This window comes from Triplophysa rosa, linkage group LG2 (genome assembly GCF_024868665.1).
Source record: "Triplophysa rosa linkage group LG2, Trosa_1v2, whole genome shotgun sequence".
In the NCBI taxonomy this organism is placed as follows: Eukaryota; Metazoa; Chordata; class Actinopteri; order Cypriniformes; family Nemacheilidae; genus Triplophysa; species Triplophysa rosa.
Genome location: NC_079891.1, coordinates 13,248,899 through 13,270,557, shown reverse-complemented (window position 1 = coordinate 13,270,557; position 21,659 = coordinate 13,248,899). Strand labels below are relative to the sequence as shown.

Sequence of the window (21,659 nt, the reverse complement as noted above, 5' to 3'; positions counted from 1 at the left end):
TTGTGTAAAAATAAAGTGAAAGTGAAGTGAAAGTGACGTATTTGTCAGGTATGGTGACCCATACCCGAAATGTGACCTCTAAGTGTGACCTCTAAATGTGACCTCTAAATAAGCAGAGATTCTACAGCTAAGCATGTTTGTGTTCACTGCACATGCTGTGTTGATTTTCTCACATGCCAATTTTCAGAAACAACTGTTTCACCTCGCAGATATCTGTGTCAGAAAAATGCTTGTTTCATGAGCTACGTTTATAACATTTGTGTTTTGAAGAAACGCTTCTAAGACTGAACCCAATTGCTGGCACCGCATGTTTTTTATAAAGTATTGTATTACTTTACTATTGACCCTATATACAGTAGAATTTAATTATTATTATTTATTTTGCATGCACATTTAATGGCTAAAAAATCCATAAGGATTTTAAGAATTTAGTTCATCAAGACCGGATAAGTTAAGCAAATCAAGGCTTCTGGTGTTTGGAAGCTTATCCTCAAAACATCAAAGCGATGTCCTTCAGTGCTGTATTTATGACATTTTCTGCCTTTGTGAAATGTTTCAGGATGTTTCACCATTAGGACTTCTCATGTATGAGATCTTCAGACAAAATTCTAAAATATATCAAAGCATATTTACTTGCTAAAAGTTTCGCCACTTACAGAACTAATTATGTTGCTTGTGTAGGTGCAGTTTAGTTCAAAAGAAGCCTTGGCATGATTTTGACCTTGATCTTAACACTTTCAAACAGGCACAACACGTATTTAAGATTTTTATTGATGTTGACAACATTCAGTTGGGTTTCCTTGCCAATATTTTTAGCTTTGGTCATTTTGAGATTCCTAGTGACCACTATGCATTAAGGGAGTCCGGCTAAATGTAGTCAGTAACTTTTCAATTTAAGTTTTGCAAAAACATGTTTTGGTTGGACGTAATTTCTGTAAAGTATTTATGCCATGTGCTCAAATAACAACATGGAGTTCCCCCATTCTTACCATTTGATTTAATGCTACACGGTGTGATTAGTGTCACGGACATCGCAAAACATAACAAAACAAATAACTTCAAACAAAGACTTCCCACGAGGGGGCAAAAAACAAGAGAGACAGGATAACTAAATTAAACACTTTACAGGAACAAGACTTGACTGGGGATTCAAAAACTAGGACACGATGTAAGTGTGGTCAACTAGGCTAGGCAAAGCAAAACGAAACAGCACAGGGCAGCAAACACAAGCGCATTAAATAGGGGAACTAACAAGTGATAATTACACTAGGCAGGTGTGGGGAATGAAACACTGGCGGGAAGCTAAATGAGGGGGCGGGGTCAAGAGACCAGACAGGAGAGTACATGGTCATCATGAACAAACAATGACCATGCGCTTCCACACAAAACACATGGGACTGTCATGATCCTGCCACAAGACCAGAAAACCATGACAAAGTGAGACAGGCTCATGACAGATAAGGCTACTATACAGTTTGTATATCCATTGTACCTCAGAAAGTTAATGCACTGTATAAATCAATTCACAATTTTACAAAATGATAATTCTGCAACATGTATCCTATATTAAAACAGCTTCCTTTGTCTTTTCTCCTATCCTGAACAACTTCAGTAATATTTATAAAATGGTAAGAAAAATCAAATTTAAAAGGATAGTTCACCGAGTTAAATTTCTGTCATGAATCACTTAACCTCAAGTTGTTCAGAACCTGTACAAAATATTTTTTTCTTTTGAACACAAAGATATTTAGAAGAATATTAGCAACTGAGATTTCTGTTCAACTGTTTGTTTTCATAAATTCCTCAAAATATATTATTTTGTGTTCAACAGAACAAAAAAAATATATATATATATATATATATTTCTACTATCGTAGTCAATGGTGCCCCAGAAATCTCAGTTGCTAACATTTTTCAACCAAACAGATACATTTATACAGGTTTGGAACAACTTGAGGGTGAGTAATTCATAACAGAATTTTCATTTTTGAGTGAACTATCCCTTTAACATTAGATTTGGAAAGAATAGTTGGTTTTCCCTTGTAAGAACTGTGCCTGAAACACTGTGGGATTGTTCAGTAGGATCTTCGGACAGACTCTAACCTCATTTATCTCTTGGCATTTGGTCTTACAGAGAGCTGAGGGCCTCCCTAGACCACACGGCTAGATTAATGTGACTGCTCTTTCACAAAATCACCTGTCTATATCCTGTTAGCCTAACCACAGAGGAATAAAGACAGAGATGTGCTTTTCATCTGGCTAATTTGTGGTGAAGCCTCAGAATGTGGCTGAATATCAATGTCCCATTTCTGTGTGTGTGCTGTCTTAGATTGTACAGTGAGGACCCCCATCTCTGTGTCTGATCTTTCCTTCATAGGCTCACCTGTGAGCTCATTATGGTTTCCTGTCTATCTTCCCATATATGGATCTCAGTACATTTTTATGAGCAGGTTGCAGATTGTCATCAAACACACCCTTTGTGGGGTTGAACAGTGGGTGGTGGGACAGCGATGCTGATCAGGGATGTCCTTAAAATCAAACTTTTCAATGTACAGATTATTGATCTTTGGTACAGTACATGTTGTATACTTGTTAAAGTTCTCGCCTCTACATGTCTTTTGATTTTGTATTTAATCATGTATTTTTTATTATATTATATTATAAAAAAAATTGGTATATTTATTATTATTATTGTTGTTAATGTTATTATTATTATTTTCTTTATTATTATTATTATTATTAAGATGAAATTAATATCCACAAAATTAAATGTTACATACTGCTTAAAACATGAAGGAAAATAAGAGTTTGATGAGTCGTAACATAAGAGATAATAAAATGTGATTTAATGAGCAAAGGTGAAAGAGTGGGGCATGAAATGATGAACAAAGGCGCCGGAGAGTAACACAAAACAGCATGCATGTATATTCTAAATAGATTTTGTATCATGTGTATGACTGTATGCGACAAATAAATAAATTAAATTGAAAAAATGCACCTACACAATATCCAACAAGCAAAAATAATATTAACACAAAACACAGACCACAATCTTCCAAAAAAAGGCATCTCTTGTTTTGTTTCAAACTGATAAAATAGATCAATTTGATTTCATCGCTGGAATGTTTATCTAAACTCTATCAATGCATTTGAATGTGATTCGTTTTAGTTATTTCCTTCAAATCTAATTTAAACCAATTACTTTTCCTTTTTTTTGCAGATGTTAATGAATGCGAAAGACACCCATGTAAAAATGGGGGGATCTGCACAGATCTGGTAGCAAACTATTCCTGTGAATGCCCTGGAGAATATATGGGAAGAAACTGTCAGTACAGTAAGTAAATGTTCTTGTTTTTATGGATGCTTTATTCCCTGCCCCATTTCTTCTCAGCTCATCTTACAGGTTTTGTATTAAGTACATTTGATGACAGGTCATAAAAGAACATCTTTTTTAGTGGGTCCAGAGAGAAGCATGCAAGGGCATGTATCTGACACATTCAACTCTCAAATGGAGTGTTTTTTTTTCTGAACAGGAAAGAAAGAGATTTTCAAAGGCATACAGTTTGACAGTAAAAGAATTACAAAAACAGCTGGACATCGCGTAGTGTGTAAACTAGTATCTTTTCGAATGTCCAAACACCAGAGGATAAGGTTTCTGAGGAGACTTTTTTTTTTGCCTCCCTTAACCCTCCTATTAGCCTAGGGGTCAATTTTACCCCATTCAATGTTTAACGTCTGTAAATACATGATTGACATCAGTTTTTTCGCTTCAGACTTTTACTTATTTAATGGGAACAACTAAGTAAACACAAAATTAACATGATGTGATTTTTTCAATGTCTTCTACACATTTTGTAGCATCAGTGTTCCTTGGGGTCAATTTGACCCCAGGCTCTTTAAGCTGTATAAAACATAATAAATTTCAAAATTTCACACAAATTTGATTTGGGTGATTTTGATGTCACTATAACATGATATAATTGTATAATATTCCTCATAATTTTATATTTTCAGTATAATATTCAAAAATCTAGCATGCCCACACCTGTAGTATTGCGAGAACCACTGATAGTTGACCTGACAAGGGGGTAGGGGGAATCCTAATTCTCATGTGAACTTTGATATTTCCCGTGCCATGGGTGAGGGAAAAACTAAATTCTTGTGAGAATTTTCATATTTCCTGTGCCATATGGGAGAGGAAACGTCTTGGTTACGGATGTAACCTCGGTTCCCTGACGGAGGAAACGAGACGTTGTGTCGAACCGACAGAATGGGGTTTGTCTTGAGAACCTATCATCTTCTGAGTATTTAGAAAAGGCCAATGAAAATTGGCGAATGAAATTTGCATGCCGGGCTCCTCCCCGGATGTCCAGGTATAAGAGGGAAGCCGGCGTGCTCATTCATTCACCTTTGGTCTGAGGAGCCTAAAGCATCCTCCCCCGACCACTGGGGTGGGCGGCCAGAGTTGTGGCATGAGGGTTACATCCGTAACCAAGACGTTCCCTTTCTGTCGGTCTCTCGACGTTGTGTCGAACCGACAGAATGGGGTTCCTATGGAAAACGCCACAGCACTGAGCCGCGTCACAATCTCTGCGGAGCGACGTTGACTGGCCTGGGCGAGTCAGACGAACACGCTAACGCGAAATTATGACCTTCCAGTGGAGAGGAAGGGGGACCCAGAGCTTTCCACAAAAAGTTGGGAAGCCCCCTAACGCTGGCCGTCACGGGCGGAGGCTTAATTCTCTAAATGGCGAGAAGCCGTCCGGCACTGTTCGGGCCACTGGGTAAGCATTATTCCCCCTGGGGTAAAAACGCTGCAGAGGCCACTACCTACTGTAGGGAGGAATTAGTGGAGACACCACATGGTCTCATCATCAGGGGAGAACTCATGGGAAGAAAGTGCGGACAGGAGTTAACCGCAAGGTGGGAGTCCACCTGGGGAGGTCATGGGTTGCCAAGGTGGAAACCATTCATGAGGATACATCAGACGGAACAGCCCACGGTGGGGGTGTTACCACGTCTGGAGCACTAGGTCCGGTTAGAGCTATGTGGGAGATAACTCAACTGTTCCCCGGCCTAAGGGGGCAGGGCTGCTCTGCCCAGCCTGTCCCCTGGAAGGGTGCTTAGTGATGGATGGAATGCCTGTTCTTTACCCGAGGGGAAAGAAGTGAGGCGGGATCGCCACTGCTCCCCCCGGAGGGAGAAGGGCTTCCGCAGGCATACGCCCTACCGGCTGCCGGTCCCACACCTTGGATGCGGGCTGACACCGGTTCCGCGTGTAGGAATTAGAACCTCACGGAGTTGTTAGGCATAGCCCAACCCGCAGCTCCGCAGATGTCTGCCAGAGAGGCGCCCTGAGCCAGTGCCCACGAGGGGTGCCTCCTGCTGACCTCCGAAACAGACAAAGAGCTGCTCAGAGCTTCTGGGCTCTGTGTGCGGTCCAAGTAGAGGCGCCGTGCGCGTACGACACAGCACGGATAGGTTGGGTCTTCTTCCCCGGTGGGGAGCGCCTGCAGGTTCACCACCTGGTCTCTCGGGAGAGTGGTGGGAACCTTGGGCACATAGCCGGGGCGGGGTCTCAAGATAACGTGAGAATCCCGGCCCCGAGTTCTAGGCAATCTGTGGACACGGAGGGTGCTTGTAGATCCCCTACCCTCTTGGAGGTGAGCGCCCTGCGGAAAGCCGTCTTTATCAAGCCTGAGAAAGAGCGGCAACCCGAGAGGCTCGAAGGGGGCGGGGCCTCTTGAGGCCCGCCACCTAGGTCGCAAGAGGGTATGGAGCGCGGGTAAGGTGGTCACCCTCTCGCGCCCCTTAGGAACCTAATGACCAGGTCGTGCTGTCCCAGAGGCAACCCAGCACTTGGGTCATGAGGAGCGGCCGTAGCAGCTACATACATTCCCAGTGTGGAGGGGGAGAGGTTACTCCCCCGTCTCTCTTGAGGATGGGACAGCTCGTACCCGACCGAGCAACGCGGGTCTTCTAGCCGAGAAGAGCACCAGGACGAGAAGAGGCGCCACCTATGGGCGTATAGCCGCCCAGTGACCAAAGCCCTAGCCTGAGTGACGTCCCAACCGGACCGGGGGTGGGTCACTCAGGAACTCCTCGTCCCGTCCAGACATGGAGACCAGGTTTTGCCTGGGATGCCATAACGTGCCCCTTCCCCTGGGGAAGCTGTCCGCCAGGGGGAGCGGCCAGGGGGGAGTTGTTGTCAGAGCCTCAGCTCCGAGAACCAAGTCCTGGTTAGGCCGAAGGGGCGTAACTAGTACCACTTGATGCTCCTCTTCCCTGGCCTTGCACAGGACCTGTGCAATGAGGCTCACTGGGGGGAAGCGTACTTCCGCTTGTCCCGCGGCCAGCTGTGCGCAAGGGCATCCGTGCCGAGGGTACCTCGGACAGGGAGTACCAAAGCGGACAATGGGTGGAGTCCGGGGAGGCAACAGGACCACCTGTGCCTGGCCGAACTGCCCCCAAATGAGCCGGCTGAACGGGGAGGGAGTCGCCACTCTCCGCGAGGCGTCGACTGACAAGAGAGCGCATCGGCTGTCTGGTTCAGGGCGCCTGGGATGTGTGTGGCTCACAGGGAGCTGATCACCTGATGACTCCAGAGGAGGAGGCGTCGGGCGAGTCATGTTAGCTGCTGTGAGTGAAAGAATACGCCACCGCAGCTGTGCTGTCCGACCGGAACAGCACGTGCTTCCCTGCACGAGAGGTAGTAGCCTCCTCAATGCAAGTAGCACAACCAACAACTCTAGGCAGTTGAATGCCAACGCAGGCGGGGGCCCGTCCACCACCCCGACACTGCTTGCCCGTTGCACACGGCACCCCAACCTTGCAGGGAGGCATCCCAAAGGGACCCCTGTCGGCAAGAAGGTCATGGAGACCAGGGGTTAGGGTGTGTCGGCAGAAAAGCGTGTGACCATACGCCTGCTGCCGGTGTGCCACGCTCTCCAAGGAACTTGACTCTGCAGCCAGTGTTGGAGCGGTCGTATGTGCATCGACCCGAGGGGGACCACCCCCGCCGAGGATGCCATGTATCCCAGGAGCCTCTTGTTACAGGGGGACCGCTGACTGTCTGATCCTCAGGCAGTTCAACACTGACCGGGCACGCTAGTCAATCGCGCTGCCTCTGGGAGGCCGCGAGGGTGCGGGCTTCCTCGTCGCGGGTCTCGTGTCCCCCCGGGGGGAGAGCGGGGCCGCTCGTGAGGACAGAGTCGAGTTCCATACCGAGAAAGAGGATGCTCTGCACCGGGGAGAGCTTGCTCTTTTCTTAGTTGACCTGTAGCCCCACCGATCTAGGTGCCGGAGCACCAGGTCCCTGTGTGTACACAACAGATCTCGAGAGTGTGCCAAAACTTGAGCCAGTCGTCGAGATAGTTAGTACCCGCACACCTCCTTCCCTACGGGGAAGGAGGGCGGCTTCCACGACCTTCGTAAAGACTCGTGGAGACAGGGACAGACCGAAGGGGAGGACCCTGTACTGATATGCCCGTCCCTCGAACGCGAACCGTCGGAACGGCCGATGTCGAGGGAGGATCGAGACATGAAAGTACGCGTCCTTCAGGTCGATTGCCATGAACCAGTCCTGACGCCTGACGGACGCCAGGATGCGCTTCTGCGTGACCATCCTGAAAGGCAGCTTGTGTAGGTGCCTGTTCAGAACACGCAGATCCAAGATAGGGCGCAACCCTCCGCCTTTCTTGGGGACAATGAAGTACGGGCTGTAGAACCCGCTGAACATCTCGGCCGGTGGGACGGGCTCGATCGCTCCCTTCACCAGAAGGGAGGCGACCTCCGCCCGAAGTACGGGGGCATCCCTGCCTCTGACTGAGGTAAAAAGGACGCCCCGGAACTTGGGCGGACGTGTAGCGAACTGAATCGCGTAGCCGAGACGGTTCGTCTTCCTCAGCCAGCCTGACAGTCTGGGAAGCTGAGACCAGGCTCCCAGAACTGACACAGGGGGACTAGAGGTTTGATCTGCTTCATCGCCCCCGCGGAGGGTGGTTCGATGGCTAGCAGTACGGATTCCTTGCCGGGGGAGGCCCCCCGGGGAGGAGATCGGCTCTGCCATATTTCCTGCCTGGCGACTGCGCAGCTCAACGCACTGTCTGACTGAGAGTGCTGAGGGCTGGTGTTTATACTCGACATTGCGCTTTGCCATGACGCAACGTCGAGTTTGCCGTTCACCGTCGTGCAGAGGGTGAGAGCGGCTGAGGTAACCCAGAGAGAGAGGAAACTCTCCTTTTTGAGAGTAAGTGGGCGCCAGCCCCCCGGAGGGGGCCAGCAGATGGAGGGACGGGGCAGGATCCGTCCCTATCCGACTTCCCAGCGATGTGGCTGGGGTCGGGCCCAATGGTAGCCTCGATCCCCCTGAGGTGTTCCCATGACGGCCGCTGCGCCGCGGCTGCTGATGGGGGGATGGTCTCCTCTTCGCTGTCTCCTCCAGGGGGGGCCGCCTGAGTGGGGGGCGCCAGAGCTGGAGGGCGTTGAAGAGGACCAGGGCTGCTGGGAAGCAGACAGTGCACGGGACTCGACGGCCGAGGCGGCCGAGTTGCGGCACGGAGGACTGCTTTTTACTGTCGAGAACCCTCCACAGTAACACCAACCAGCCCCCCCTTGCGAGACGGGTACGTCGAGAAAGCGGACCTTCTCAGCGTTACTCATCTGCGCAAGTATCGGCCAGAGGAGTTCCTCATGGACCACAAGTGTGGACATCGTCCGACCCAGGGCCCCCGTGGTCACCTTGGTCGCCCGTAGAGCGAGGTCGGTGATGGCGCGGAGTTCCTGCATAAGCGCTGGGTCGGTCTTACCCTCGTGGAGCTCTCTCAACGCCCTGGCCTGGCAGGAGCCATAGCGTGGAGAGAGGAGGCAGCCTGGTCCGCCGCAATGTAAGCTCTCGACACCAGAGATGCCGAGACACCACATGCTTTGGACGGGAGTCTAGGTCGAGCCCCCCCAGGTGGCCGCCACCTACGGGCACGAGTGCACCGCGGCGGCAAACTCCACCTGGGGGACACCGACGCATCCTCCAGCTGTCTCAACCTCGAGGGAAGAGAGGGTGACAGAACTTTGTTTGACGTGAAACGTGCCGGAAGGGGCGTTCCAGGTCTTGCAAAGTTCCTCATGCACTTCCGGTAAACACGGCACTGGGGGCGGGCGCGGCTTGGAGCCGCGCTCAAACCCGAGGCGCCATGTAGCCAGCCGCGAACGCCGGGAGAGGCAGTGCGGGCACTGCAACCCAACACTCACGGCGGCCCGGGAAAGCATGGCCGACATCTCGACATCCGCTTTTTCCTGGGCTCGACCCCCCGAGGGAGGGAGCCCGAGGAATCGTCGGAGTCGGATGGCAGTACGTCACCCCCCGATGCTGCAAGAGAAATCTCATCATCACGCATCGTGTCCGAATACGTGATTGAGGAATAAGACGGCGGACCATCTTTTTGGGGAATGGTCAGACGAGCGAGACGAGGTGTGAACGGTCCGTGAGCCGTGGCTGGCGGATTATCGCTCACAGTAATCCTCATATCACCCTCGCTGCTTGCCATAGCGGACGGCAGGGCCGTAGTCCTGCCGCCACGGAACGGGGAGCAAACGAGGTGGTGGCTGAGTCCCGTGGGAACACAGCCACCTGTGACGCAACGTCTGAATCGTCACCGCCCGCAGTGCGGGCAGGACGTATCCACAACGTCTGCCCCAGCGTACTGGAAGCAGGCATTGTGTTCATCCCCCTCCTCGATGAGTGTGTTGCACCCATGAGAACAGCGGGACAAGCCACGCTGGAGAAATTTGCTCTTTTAGAAAAGGAAATTTGCTCGAACACCTCCGGAACTGCCGAGACGCCCAGGGGAGAGTCACTGCAGGAAGGGACCGTCCGCTGTCCACGTCGTAGATTCCAGCAGAAAGAATGATCACCCAGATCGTAGAGAAGCTCACCAGATGCGTAGGCTCTGAAGAACAAAAGGTGAATGAATGACCAAGGCTTCCCTCTTATACCCGGACATCCGGGGTGGAGCCCGGCATGCAAATTTCATTCGCCAATTTTCATTGGCCTTTTCTAAATACTCAGAAGATGATAGGTTCTCAAGACAAACCCCATTCTGTCGGTTTGACACAACGTCGAGAGACCGACAGAAAGGGAAACATAATTCTTGTGGTTTACAGGGGAGGAGCAAACACATAAAAGCGTGCACAGAAGCCTTCTAAACCATTTCTCCTTGTGCTCTGTGGGTTCTCTCTTTATGCTCTCTCAATTGAAATGGCCTCTAAGCAAAGGTTTTCTGTCAATGAGTTTTTATCACAATGAAAGTGACATAGAGGAGAATGTGTCTGAGACAGACGATAATGTTGAGGAGGACGCTGATTATGAGGCATCCTCCTCAGATGAGAATGAGTCTCCTAGTGTTGACCCTCCTGTTGTCACTCAACCACCTGTAGACACATTACCTTCCAAAAATGGAAAGTAATTTTGGTCCCGCTCCCCACTTGAACGACAGGGTAGACTAAGTGCTGCTAATGTCCTCAAAATGGTTCTAGGGCCCACCAGATATGCTGTCAGCCATGTCCAAGATATAAAATCGGCATTTGAGCTTTTCATTACACCATCATTTGAAAAGGATATACTTGAAATGCCAATCTTAGATGGAAGGAGGGTGTTTGTGATGAACTCGCAGCAATACGGGATGTATGGGACAAGTGGGTTCAGCGATTACCCTTTCTTTATAATCCAGGCCCGCACATCACTGTGGATGAAATTACCTGACACAAACCATTTAGTAAAAAAAATCACATTCTGTAGGTTTAAATTGCTCGGGTCAAATTGACCCAGTGGGAAAAATATGTTATCAGATTTAAGGGTAACAGGAGGGTTAAGCTCATTGTTCTCTGAGATCCTATGGTGTGGCTTTATTGTTAATGTAAAAATACTTTCCTTTTATTCACATTCCATCCTTTATTTTTTTCAGTAGTATTTTACATACCAATACTTTAACACTATGCAAACTTTAATTATCTGTCATTTTACATTCTAGTCAAAGCTGATGTACAAGGCTGGTGATATTTTAACATAAGCTATATGAAAGGAGTGAAACACTTTGATTTAGGAATGATCAAACACTTTGATGAAATAGTGTTTTATCACCTTTCATCTGAATGTTATCTGTGTTATGCAAATCATTTATATTGCTCACATACTTTTTTAAATAAATGGAGGGCAGACAGTGAGACAGAGAAGAAGATATAGACCGGATCAAATGTGACTGAAATAAAAAGAGAGAAAGAGAGAGAGAGTGACAGAAAGTGTCATTTGTTCACAGTAGATGTGTCTTATCGTTATGAATCAAAAGGGATATTAGACTTTCTGGGTTATTTGATTTATCTTCATTCTTTTATCACACAGTAGTGACAAACCCTTCATCACACTTTGTTTTCACATTTTTTTATTTTATTATAAGCATTAGCAATTAAATATCAGATTTCAAAATAATGTGCCGTTTCAAGATTGGTGGGATGATTTTTATATGTAAGTATATTTTGGGAAGATTTTTACCAAGTCCCTGTCAAAAGCCTCTATTCATGTCTTACCACACTAAAATCAAATTCTCACTCCATTCATTTCACTTTTTGTCAGGTTCAATCATTGCCACCTCTTTAGTTTTATTCTTTGTGGCAAGCTGCAAAGTAAGATCTGTCTCACTTATTTCTGGATTAGGGAGACTTTAACAACCACTTGACAGTAGAGCCACGAAAAACCTCTCAAAGAAGGCAGTTTGTCTGTGTTGTGGGCAAAATAAATATTAAAATAAAGCAAACACCTTCTGTTCAAGCTATTACTGTAAGTAGAGAAAACCTGTGCAAAAAGTGTGTGACCAGACTTAGACTTAGTTATGTGATATGTATTTAACTTCTTTTTTATTTTGCTCATGCTGCAGTTACTGTGGCATTTGAATTCTAGATTCTACAGAATCTTTGCTCATCTAATTAGACTGCAAACACTTTTTTCATAAAGCTGTTAATGGCTAGAATCTAATGCACAGTTATCATTAATGGCAAGATTTCATATTTTAAATGATAAACCATGCAGTCAACATGCACATCAGCATCATATTCCTACAACAATGTCAGAATGTTTGGCAAGTAATCTTGGGCTGTCACAATAAAAGTGAAAAGGTCAGTCCTTAAGCAAAACTCTATTTACATTCTTCTGTGTAACTACAGACAGAAGTTATTGGCTGTGTTGGAGACAGTAACTGGACTCTGCACATGGTTGATAGCAGCATTTTTCACTTTGAGAGAAATTACATTTACTGGCATGTATGTGTTGTCGGAATGTTTGCATTTGACCTCAAGTGGAAAATTAAACAGTCTGTGTTCTGGAAAAATGTTAACTTGCAGTAACCTTTGGTGTTGCACCCAGTGGCCTCTTTTGAATGGTTAGATTGTTAAAAGCCAAAACAGTCATCGGTTGTTTCCTTTCTATAAAGAAATCAATTTTCTAATATAATTCTTGATTAATTTTCTATACTTAAACCTGTCAAAAGTATGCCAATTTTTTTTTAACACATATCAGTGATTGAAATATGATATTTGAATCCAATAATACATTATTTTTCGTGTCATAGAAAACGTCTTGGTTACGGATGTAACCTCAGTTCCCTGATGGAGGGAACGAGACATTGTGTCGAGCCGACAGATTGGGTTCGTCCCTGAGAACCAATCGCTTCCGACTTCTTAGAAAAGGCCAATGAAATTGGTGAATGAAATTTGCATGCCGGACTCCGCCCCCGGATATCCGGGTATAAAAGGGAGACGGCGTGCCTCATTCATTCACCTTTGTTCTGAGGAGCCTGAGACCTCTCACGACTGCTGCAGTGGGCAGCACGTGTTGTGACAAGAAGGACACAACGTCTCTTTCCCTCCATCAGGGAACTGAGGTTACATCCGTAACCAAGACGTTCCCTTCCTGTTGGTCTCTCGACGTTGTGTTGAGCTGACAGATGGGGTTCCTATGGAAAACACCACAACACTGTGCCCTGTCACAATCTCTAGCGAAGCGACAGTGACTGGCCTGGGCGTGGTTGGGTCTTCCTCCTCAGTGGGAAGCGGCTGTAAGTTCACCACCTGGTGTCTAGGGGGAGTGGTGGGATTTTTGGGCACGTAGCCGGGCCGGGGTCTCAGGATAGCGTGAGAATCACCGGGCCCGAGTTCTAGGCAATCTGTGGACACGGAGAATGCTTGTAGGTCCGCTACCCTCTTGAGTGCCATCCGGAGAGCCGTCTTCATTGTGAGGTGAGAAAGAGCGGCATCTCCGAGGGGCTCCAGGACCGCATCAAGGTCGCAAGAGGGTACGGAGCGCGGGTGAGGCGGTAGCCTTAGCGCCCCTTAGGAACCAAATGATCAGGTCATGCTGTCCTAGAGACTTAACAGCAACTGGGTCGTGATGAGCGGCAATAGCAGCTACATACACGTTTAGTGTGGAAGGGGAGAGATTACTCTCGAGTCTCTAGAAGGACAGCACGTTCCCAATCGAGCAACTCCGTGGGTCTTCTCTTCGAGAAGAGCACCAGGATGAGAAGAGGCACCACTTACAGGCGTATAGCCGCCTAGTGGCCAGGGCCCTAGCCTGAGTGATGGTCTTAACCGCCGCTCGGGGTAGGCCACTCAGGATCTCCTCGTCCCGTCCAGGATGCCATAACGTGCCCTTCCCCTGGGAAAGCAGGTCCTTCGTCAGGGGAATCAGCCAGGGGGGAGCTGTCGTCAAGACATTAGCTCCGAGAACCAAGTCTGGTTGGGCCAGTATGGCGCAACTAGTACACTTGATGCTCCTCTTCCCTGACCTTGCACAGGGTCTGTGCAATGAGGCTCACTGGGGGGAATGCGTACTTCCACTTGTCCCACGGCCAGCTGTGCGCTAGAGCATCCGTGCCGAGGGGGGCCTCGGACGGGAAGTACCCTAGCGGGCAATGGGTGGTGTCCAGGGAGGCGAACAGGTCTACCTGAGCCAGCCCGAACTGTACCCAATGAGCTGGACTGCGTGGGGGTGGAGTCGCCACTCTCCGCGAGGCGTCAACTGACGAGAAAGCACATCGGCTGTCTGGTTCAGGTCGCCTGGGATATGTGTGGCTCGCAGGGATCTGCTCACCTGCGGACTCCACAGGAGGAGGCGTCGGGCGAGTCGTGTTAGCTGCCGTGAGCGAACGCCACCCTGGCGGTTTATATACGCTACGGCAGTTGTGCTGTCTGACCAGACCAGCATGTGCTTGTCCTGCACGAGAGGTTGTAGCCCCTTCAGTGCGGGTAGCACATCCAACAACTCTAGGCAGTTGATATGCCTGCGCAGGCAGGGGCCCGTCCATCGCCCCGACACTGCGTGCCCGTTGCACACAGCACCCCAACCCTGCAGGGAGGCGTCTGTCGTCAACACGACGCGCCTCGTGACCTGCTCGAGAGGGACCCCCTGTCCGTAGAAAGGTCAATGAAGACCAAGGGGTTAGGGTGCGTCGGCAGAGAGGCGTAATCACCATCCGCCTGCTGCCGGTGTGCCACACTCTCCAGGTAACTCGACTCTGTAGCCAGTGTTGCAGCGGTCTCATGTGCATCAACCGGAGGGGTATCACCCCCGCCGAGGATGCCATGTGCCCAGGAGCCTCTGAATTTGTTTCAGGGGGACTGCTGACTGCTTGAAATATTCCAGGCAGTTCAACACTGACTGAGCGCGCTCTGTAGTCAGTCGTGCTGTAATGGAGACAGAGTTGAGTTCCATACCAAGAAAGAGGATGCTCTGCACAGGGGAGAGCTTGCTCTTTTCTCGGTTGACCTGTGGTCCCAATTGATCTAGGTGCCGATGCACTAGGTCCCTGTGTGTACATAACAGATCTCGCGAGTGTGTCAAATGAGCCAGTCGTCGAGATAGTTTAGTACCCGCACACCTCTCTCCCTGAGGGGAGTGAGGGCGGCTTCCACGATCTTCGTGAAGACTCATGTGGACAGGGACAGACCGAAAGGGAGGACTCTGTACTAATATGCCCGACCCTCGAAAGCGAACCGTAGGAACGGGCGATAACGAGGGAGAATCGAGACATGAAAGTAAGCGTCCTTCAGTTCGATTGCCATGAACCAATCTTGACATCTGATAGATGCCAGGATGCGCTTCTGCGTGAGCATCCTGAACGGCAACTTGAGTAGGTGCCTGTTCAGGGTATGCAGATCTAGCAACCCCCCTTTTTGGGGACGATGAAGTACGGGTTGTAAAGCCCGTTGAACATCTCGGCTAGAGGGACAAGCATGATCGCTTCCTCTCCAGAGGGGTAGCGACCTTGGCCCGAAGCACGGGAGCATCCTTGCCTCTGACTGAGGTTTGAGAGGATGCCCCGAAACTTGGGCGGGCGTCTGGGGAGTTGGACCACGTAGCCGTGACGGATCGTATCCCGTAGTCACCGTGACGGTTTGGGAAGCCTTGTCAGGCTCCCAGGGACCGATCCAGGGAGGCTAGGGGTACGTTCTGCTTCATCGACCGCCCAGGGGGTGGTTCGATGGCCGGCAGTGTGGATCCCTCTCCGGGGGCCCCCCCCCTCCGGGGGCCCCCCCCCAGATCAACTCTGCTGTTTTACCTGCCTGGCGATGATGTATCACAACGCACCATCGATTGAGAGTGTTTAGGCTGATGATTATCCTCGACATTGGGTCTCGCCTCAACGTTGAGTTGCCGAACACCATCGTGTAGAGGGTGAGAGCGGCTATGATAATACCCAGATGATGATGTAGCACAACGCACCGTCGATTGAGAGTGCTTAGGCTGCTGTTTATCCTCGACATTGGGTCTCGCCATGACGCAACGTCGAGTTGTCGAACATCATCGTGTAGAGGGTGAGAGCGGCTGTGATAAACACCCAGAGAGAGAGAAAAACTCTTAGAAGTGGGCTGTTGGGACGGGGCAAGAACCGTCCCGGATCGACCAACCAGCGATGGAATGGCTGGGGTCGGGCCCGAAGGTATTCTCGATCTCCCTGGGGTCTTCCCATGAGGGCCGCTTCGGCTTCCGCCGCGGCTGCTGACGGGGTGGTGGTCTCCTCTTCAATGTCTTCTTCCGGGTGGCCGCCTGCATGGGGGGCGCCGAAACCGGAAGGCGTCGAAGAGGACCAGGGCTGCTGGGAGGCAGACTGTGCACGGGATCTCGACGGCCAGAGGGCGGCCGAATCGCGGTGGGGGAGGATATGCTTGATATCCTCTGTCTGCTTCTTTACTGTCGAGAACTGCGGCTCGACAGTATCACCAAACAGCCCCCCCTTGCGAGATGGGTGCGTCGAGAAAGCGGACTTTCTCAACATTACTCATCTGTGCAAGGTTCAGCCAGCGGTGTCTCTCCTGGACCACAAGTGTGGACATCGCCTGACCCAGGGCCCGCGCAGTCACCTTGGTCTCCCGTAGAGCGAGGTCGGTGACGGTGCGGAATTCCTGCTTAAGCGCAGGGTCGGTCTTACCCTGGTGGAGCTCTCTCAACGCCTTGGCCTGATGGACCTGCAGGATGGCCATAGCGTGGAGAGAGGGGACAGCTTGGCCTGCAGCAGAGTAAGCTCTCGACACCTAAGATGCCGAAAAACCTACATGCTACAACCTACGGCTCGACACAACGTCGAGAGACCAACAGAAAGGGAACTGTCAGTTTTATCACCAACCAGTTTTTAGCAGAATGGAGAAAAGTTTATTTTGGAAAACAACAGATTATCCAACTCGTGAGACAGCATCCATCGATTCTGGACTTATTTTCCCATCAATTCATGCTCTTGCAGCCAATATATTTACAAGTCTGCAAGAGTCCTTGGATCGATACTTGGTATATTATTTATTCCAGTGTGAGCCCATACACTTTTTTTATTTGTCCATCAATTACTTAATATTGTAATGAATAACAATGAAGGCATGGGGACACATATGGAAGTTTAATTTGAAAAATCTTACCAATATTTCTGTTATCAACTACTTATGCACAAAAATATACAATTTTTATAACTATAAGATTGTTTTCCAGATTCAAATTCTTCTAAGTTCGGTGATTCTGGAGTTCACATACACTTTGAGAACAACTGATATATAATTGTGCAGATGCTGAAGATTTTTTTTAGGTTTGATTTCTGTTTTAGTTTGGTACATTTCTATATTCAGTCGGAATGAGAAAATTCGATTAGAGGTGGAAATCTGGAAAATTGGATGGACACTTTTTTCTGGGTTGGAGGTACTTTGCAGTCAGAGGGCTTTCGTGTGCTTAGGGGACATGTGTGTGTGTGTGTGTGTGTGTGTGTGTGTGTGTGTGTGTGTGTGTGCGTGCGTGTGTGTGTGTGTGTGTGTGTGTGTGTGTGTGTATTAAAAGAGAGTGAGAGAGAAAAGAACATTCAAACATTCAGCAAGGACCAAATCCTGATTAGAATAAAAATGTTATAAAAATGGATTCTTGTAAAGACGCACAACATATGCTCTTGTCCAACCTCATGCAGCAAATATAATGATTCTAAATCTAACTTTGCAAAAATACAGTTTAAGGATTTTGTGTTTTTAATGATTTGGTATAACAAAAGTAATGGATGGAAATCTAAATGGTCAGTCTGGTTGCAGTACAAGAACTAGAGAGTCTTTCATTTTGAAATAGCAAAATTGGAATAAATTGAACTTTTATTCATTAGATAGAAATCACAGACGAACATTGCAATACAAAAAAATAATCTCTGACTGCTACAAAAGATGATCAAATAATTCTGTAATACTACATTTCCATTTTTCAAACCTGTGTTATGTTGTAATTATTGTTGTTTACAATTTTTAGAGAGCTAAAATAATATTAAATGCAAATTACTAAATAAAATGTATAAATTACTTTTTATAATATGTTCTTCGGACGTCATTAGAACATCATTATTTTAGAACATCATTAGAATTAGTCAGATATTATTGAGGTGTTTTTCCTCTGTTTTACCAGATAGCAGGCATGAACCTTTCAGAAACATTAATGGGATGCATTTTAGTAATGCTATTTTTGTTTGGAGTCAATTTAACCCCTGCGCAAATTGTAATAAATAGCTTATTCCTGAGAATCTTAAATATTATATACCTGGTTACATAATAAACGTGACCCTGTACAACAAAACCAGTCAAAGAGCGGGCAAAAGTGAGAGAAGTTTGTAGGGGTGTTTCCGGGCATTTTTGTTAGCGATTTTGCTGCATCCACTCACAAAAATAAAGTTTTTTTAAATATTTACAGTAGGACATTTACAAAATATCTTCATGGAACATGATCTTTCCTTAATATCCTAATGATTTTTGGCATAAAAGAAAAAAACGATAATTTTGACGCATACAATGTATTTTTGGCCATTAATACAAATGTCCCAGTGCTCTTTAAGACTGGTTTAAAGACACTAGTTAAAGGTACAGTGCGGGATGTTTTTTATGATCTATTAACAGAAATGCAATATAACATACAAAACTGTGTCTTTAGATGTGTGTAAAAACCTTACGTAATGAAAAGTTATGTTTTTATTACCTTAGAATAAACCAGTTGTATCTACATAGGGAGCGGGCCTATCTACATGAAATTTGTTATGTTGCGCAGCCATGTTTTGTACAGTAAGCTCTAACGGACAAACAGCTCTACAGAGCGCGTTTCGTATATGTTGGTTTTCGTGTGTGTTTTTAGACGCAGCTTGCGTCATCACTGAGTTGAAGACGCACAAAGTAGTAAGTCGTAGTACGAGAGAAGGAGGAGTATTCGTCGTCGTCTAGCTGAAGCAGTTGATTGTTCTGTCTTAGAAGTTGTGATAAAATGGAAGACCATGCGTATTGTGCACAAGAGCCGACAGAGCGTGAATCTCCTTCGTCAAAGAAGCGCAAATGTGATGCTGCCAGACGAATTAGAGACAAACGGCGGCAGAAATCCAGGATAAACATCGGTGTATCTATTACCAGATGGAAGGCACTGTTGAAAGACAAATGTTTTCAAGGTGACGCCGAAGTTGCCTGTTTTCTGCTAGACTGGTAAGATAATTCAACATTTTCAATGTTTCCACTTTTTCAATGTTTACCAAACACCTGTTTTGTTGAAACGGTAACGTTAGCATTTTATACAAATGGCCATATAACCTCCGAATAATAATGTTTTTCCGTCCCTGCGGTACGTCCTCCGGTTGTTCCTGACTTTACAAAGGGGGAGACAAACGTCTACTAACTTACACCTAACTGCCTATGTCGCTGTCAGATCAAATGCTTTGAACAGCATTGCTATTTACGATTAGCTAACTTTAATTACTTCACTACTCTCAGCGTGTACTAGATAGCACGCAAGAAATATATCTAATTATAGAATTGTAACAGTAGCTTTCGCAATAGAATACATGTTAAATGATTAATTACGTTAATATATTGTCTTACCTGCTTGTATCACTGCTATCCGCTGTCTCAGTAGACGACATCTTTTTTTACTGTTGCGGCCACCGTAGTAATTCGAAAGGGAGGGGTGGGCAAATGACTCCGAGATTCTTTGCAAAACTATAATACAACGCTAGTGGCCGCTGATTTTCAAGAACTGCGCCTTTAAAGACACTTATTTTTTGCGAGCAACCTCATGTACCAAGGTAGGTGGGTACAACAAAGCATGTGAACAACACAGGGCCTGTGAAATTGAAAGTAGTGTTATAGATGTAGTGGTCTCCATCCGCAATACTTGTGTTTGAGTGCGATCTTACCATGAATGTCATGATAAGTTACCAAGGAGATCTTTTGAAAATGGTTGTATATCTAGCATTACGTTGTTTTGAAACTTTGTTAAGTATGTTTTGCAATGCATGCGTAAGCAGCACATTTCTTTGACACCTAAACAGGTTAAAGCATTCACATTGCATGAGGCGGTGAGCTTGCACAGCAAAAGAGCTAAAGCAGTCTGTTTTTGCTGCATAGGGGGTGACATGACAAAATAACAATTTTACCATAAAAGCCTACAAGTAATATTTGCTGTGTGTTATACAGTCACCATGACTTTGTAACATTTTAAATAAAACAAAAACCCAAATCACAAAAATATATTAAAATGATTGAGTTTTAAGTGTGAAGTAAAGATAAATTGTGTTGTAAAATCATATTTTTATCATTAAATATATACAGCATGTTATATTTTTATATTGTGTACTGTATGTTGGAGGGGGACACTATTGCATTATGCTGTCAATCACTTTTCCTGAACTCTCATCTTCATAACTTTTTGTCTGTCTGTCTACAATATATCACACAACATGGACCAAAAGAGCACAAAAACAATGTAGGAAATGTTATATAAGCTACATCAAGTAAGTACAATGAGCTTGTTGAAGACGTTTTGCATCAAAATATATATACTGTAGCCTACATTAAAGTAATGCAAACTTGTGATTGTTGTATTGGCAGAACACAAAGAGAAACAGTTAAGCTAATGTTCTGCATGTGTATCCAGTGAAAAACAGGTCTGGCTTGTCTGGTTATCTGCTTACCTGTGCAGTTGCACAAACTGTGCATTAGGAAGCACTGCATTCAAAGACTGTATTCAAAAAGTGTATCAATATGTGATGCGATCTGGGAAAACCCAACACATGGTGAAAATTTACATTTGAAAGTTGGGTTCAAGTCCTTTCCAAATCAATTTGTTTGTTACCTTGTATGTAACAAAAGTTATGGCTATCTGAAGTCGGATGAGCGCTATTTTCAGGAACGGAATTTGGAGGAAAACGGGTTTAAAGTTAGGTGATGAAAATAAAAGCACAACAGTCAAGTATCACAAGTAAAAGTCACTTTACAGTGGTAAAACACTTACTCCTAATAACAATTTAATAAAAAAAACATTTCCTAGTGTTGAAGTCTATAAAAACACTGTATTAAACCATTTGAATAAAACGAAAGAAAGGAAAATGGTGCTGGGCACACTTAAAGAACGAGAGATCTGTCAGGAGTGCTATCACTACACAAGGACACTAGCAAACATTACGGACAACAACTAGTAAGTAGTGAAGCGAGTTTTACATTGTTTATTATGGGAATAGTGTCTGAACTTTTGATCATCCCCTGTATGTTTTGCGATTGCGGTCCGGAGGCGGCTCGCATGAGCAGCAGACTGGAGATAACTGTGCCCCAGACGGTAAGCTCCGCCATCTCATGAAAACAAAAAAACTTGGCATGCATAGTTTACACATGACTGGCGGGAAAACCCCTCACGCCCCTCACGCTTGACCGAGAGTAGAATAACAAAGTTGTCACCTCGTGACTTATGACGTGTCTTGAGCTATAATAACCACGAAACACATCATATCTTTATCTTATGTTTATTGTATTGTATTTCTTAATTTTTTATACCCATAGGCCCTTATTTAAATCATTGTGTACTGTATTCTATTGTGTTATGGTCTCTGTGTACTGTTGTTGCTGTTTCTGTGTTCTGGATGCTCCTGTCACCAAAACAAATTCCTTGTATGTGCAAACATACTTGGCAATAAAGCTCTTTCTGATTCTGATTTCTGATTCTGATCTATCTCTAGATCATTCTCACCATCCCGAGTGACCAGAGACTCTGGTGGTCTTCCACTTAGTCATAGAACCACAGTTACGCCAGTAACTAATGTTCGATTTCCTTACGTTCTGACCACCAGAGGCAGAAC

The 21,659-nt window shown here is 46.4% G+C and overlaps 1 protein-coding gene across 1 annotated transcript in view; it reads left to right on the top strand.

The window, feature by feature from the left end:
* The first annotated feature begins 3,220 nt into the window (after window positions 1-3,220).
* The window catches only part of edil3a (EGF-like repeats and discoidin I-like domains 3a), a 117,921-nt gene continuing 99,482 nt past the window's right edge, over window positions 3,221-21,659 (top strand). The window contains exon 1 of the mRNA XM_057328961.1: window positions 3,221-3,334. Within this exon, the coding sequence (XP_057184944.1) occupies window positions 3,313-3,334 (22 nt within the window). The 5' untranslated portion in view covers window positions 3,221-3,312. The remainder of the gene's footprint in view (window positions 3,335-21,659) is intronic.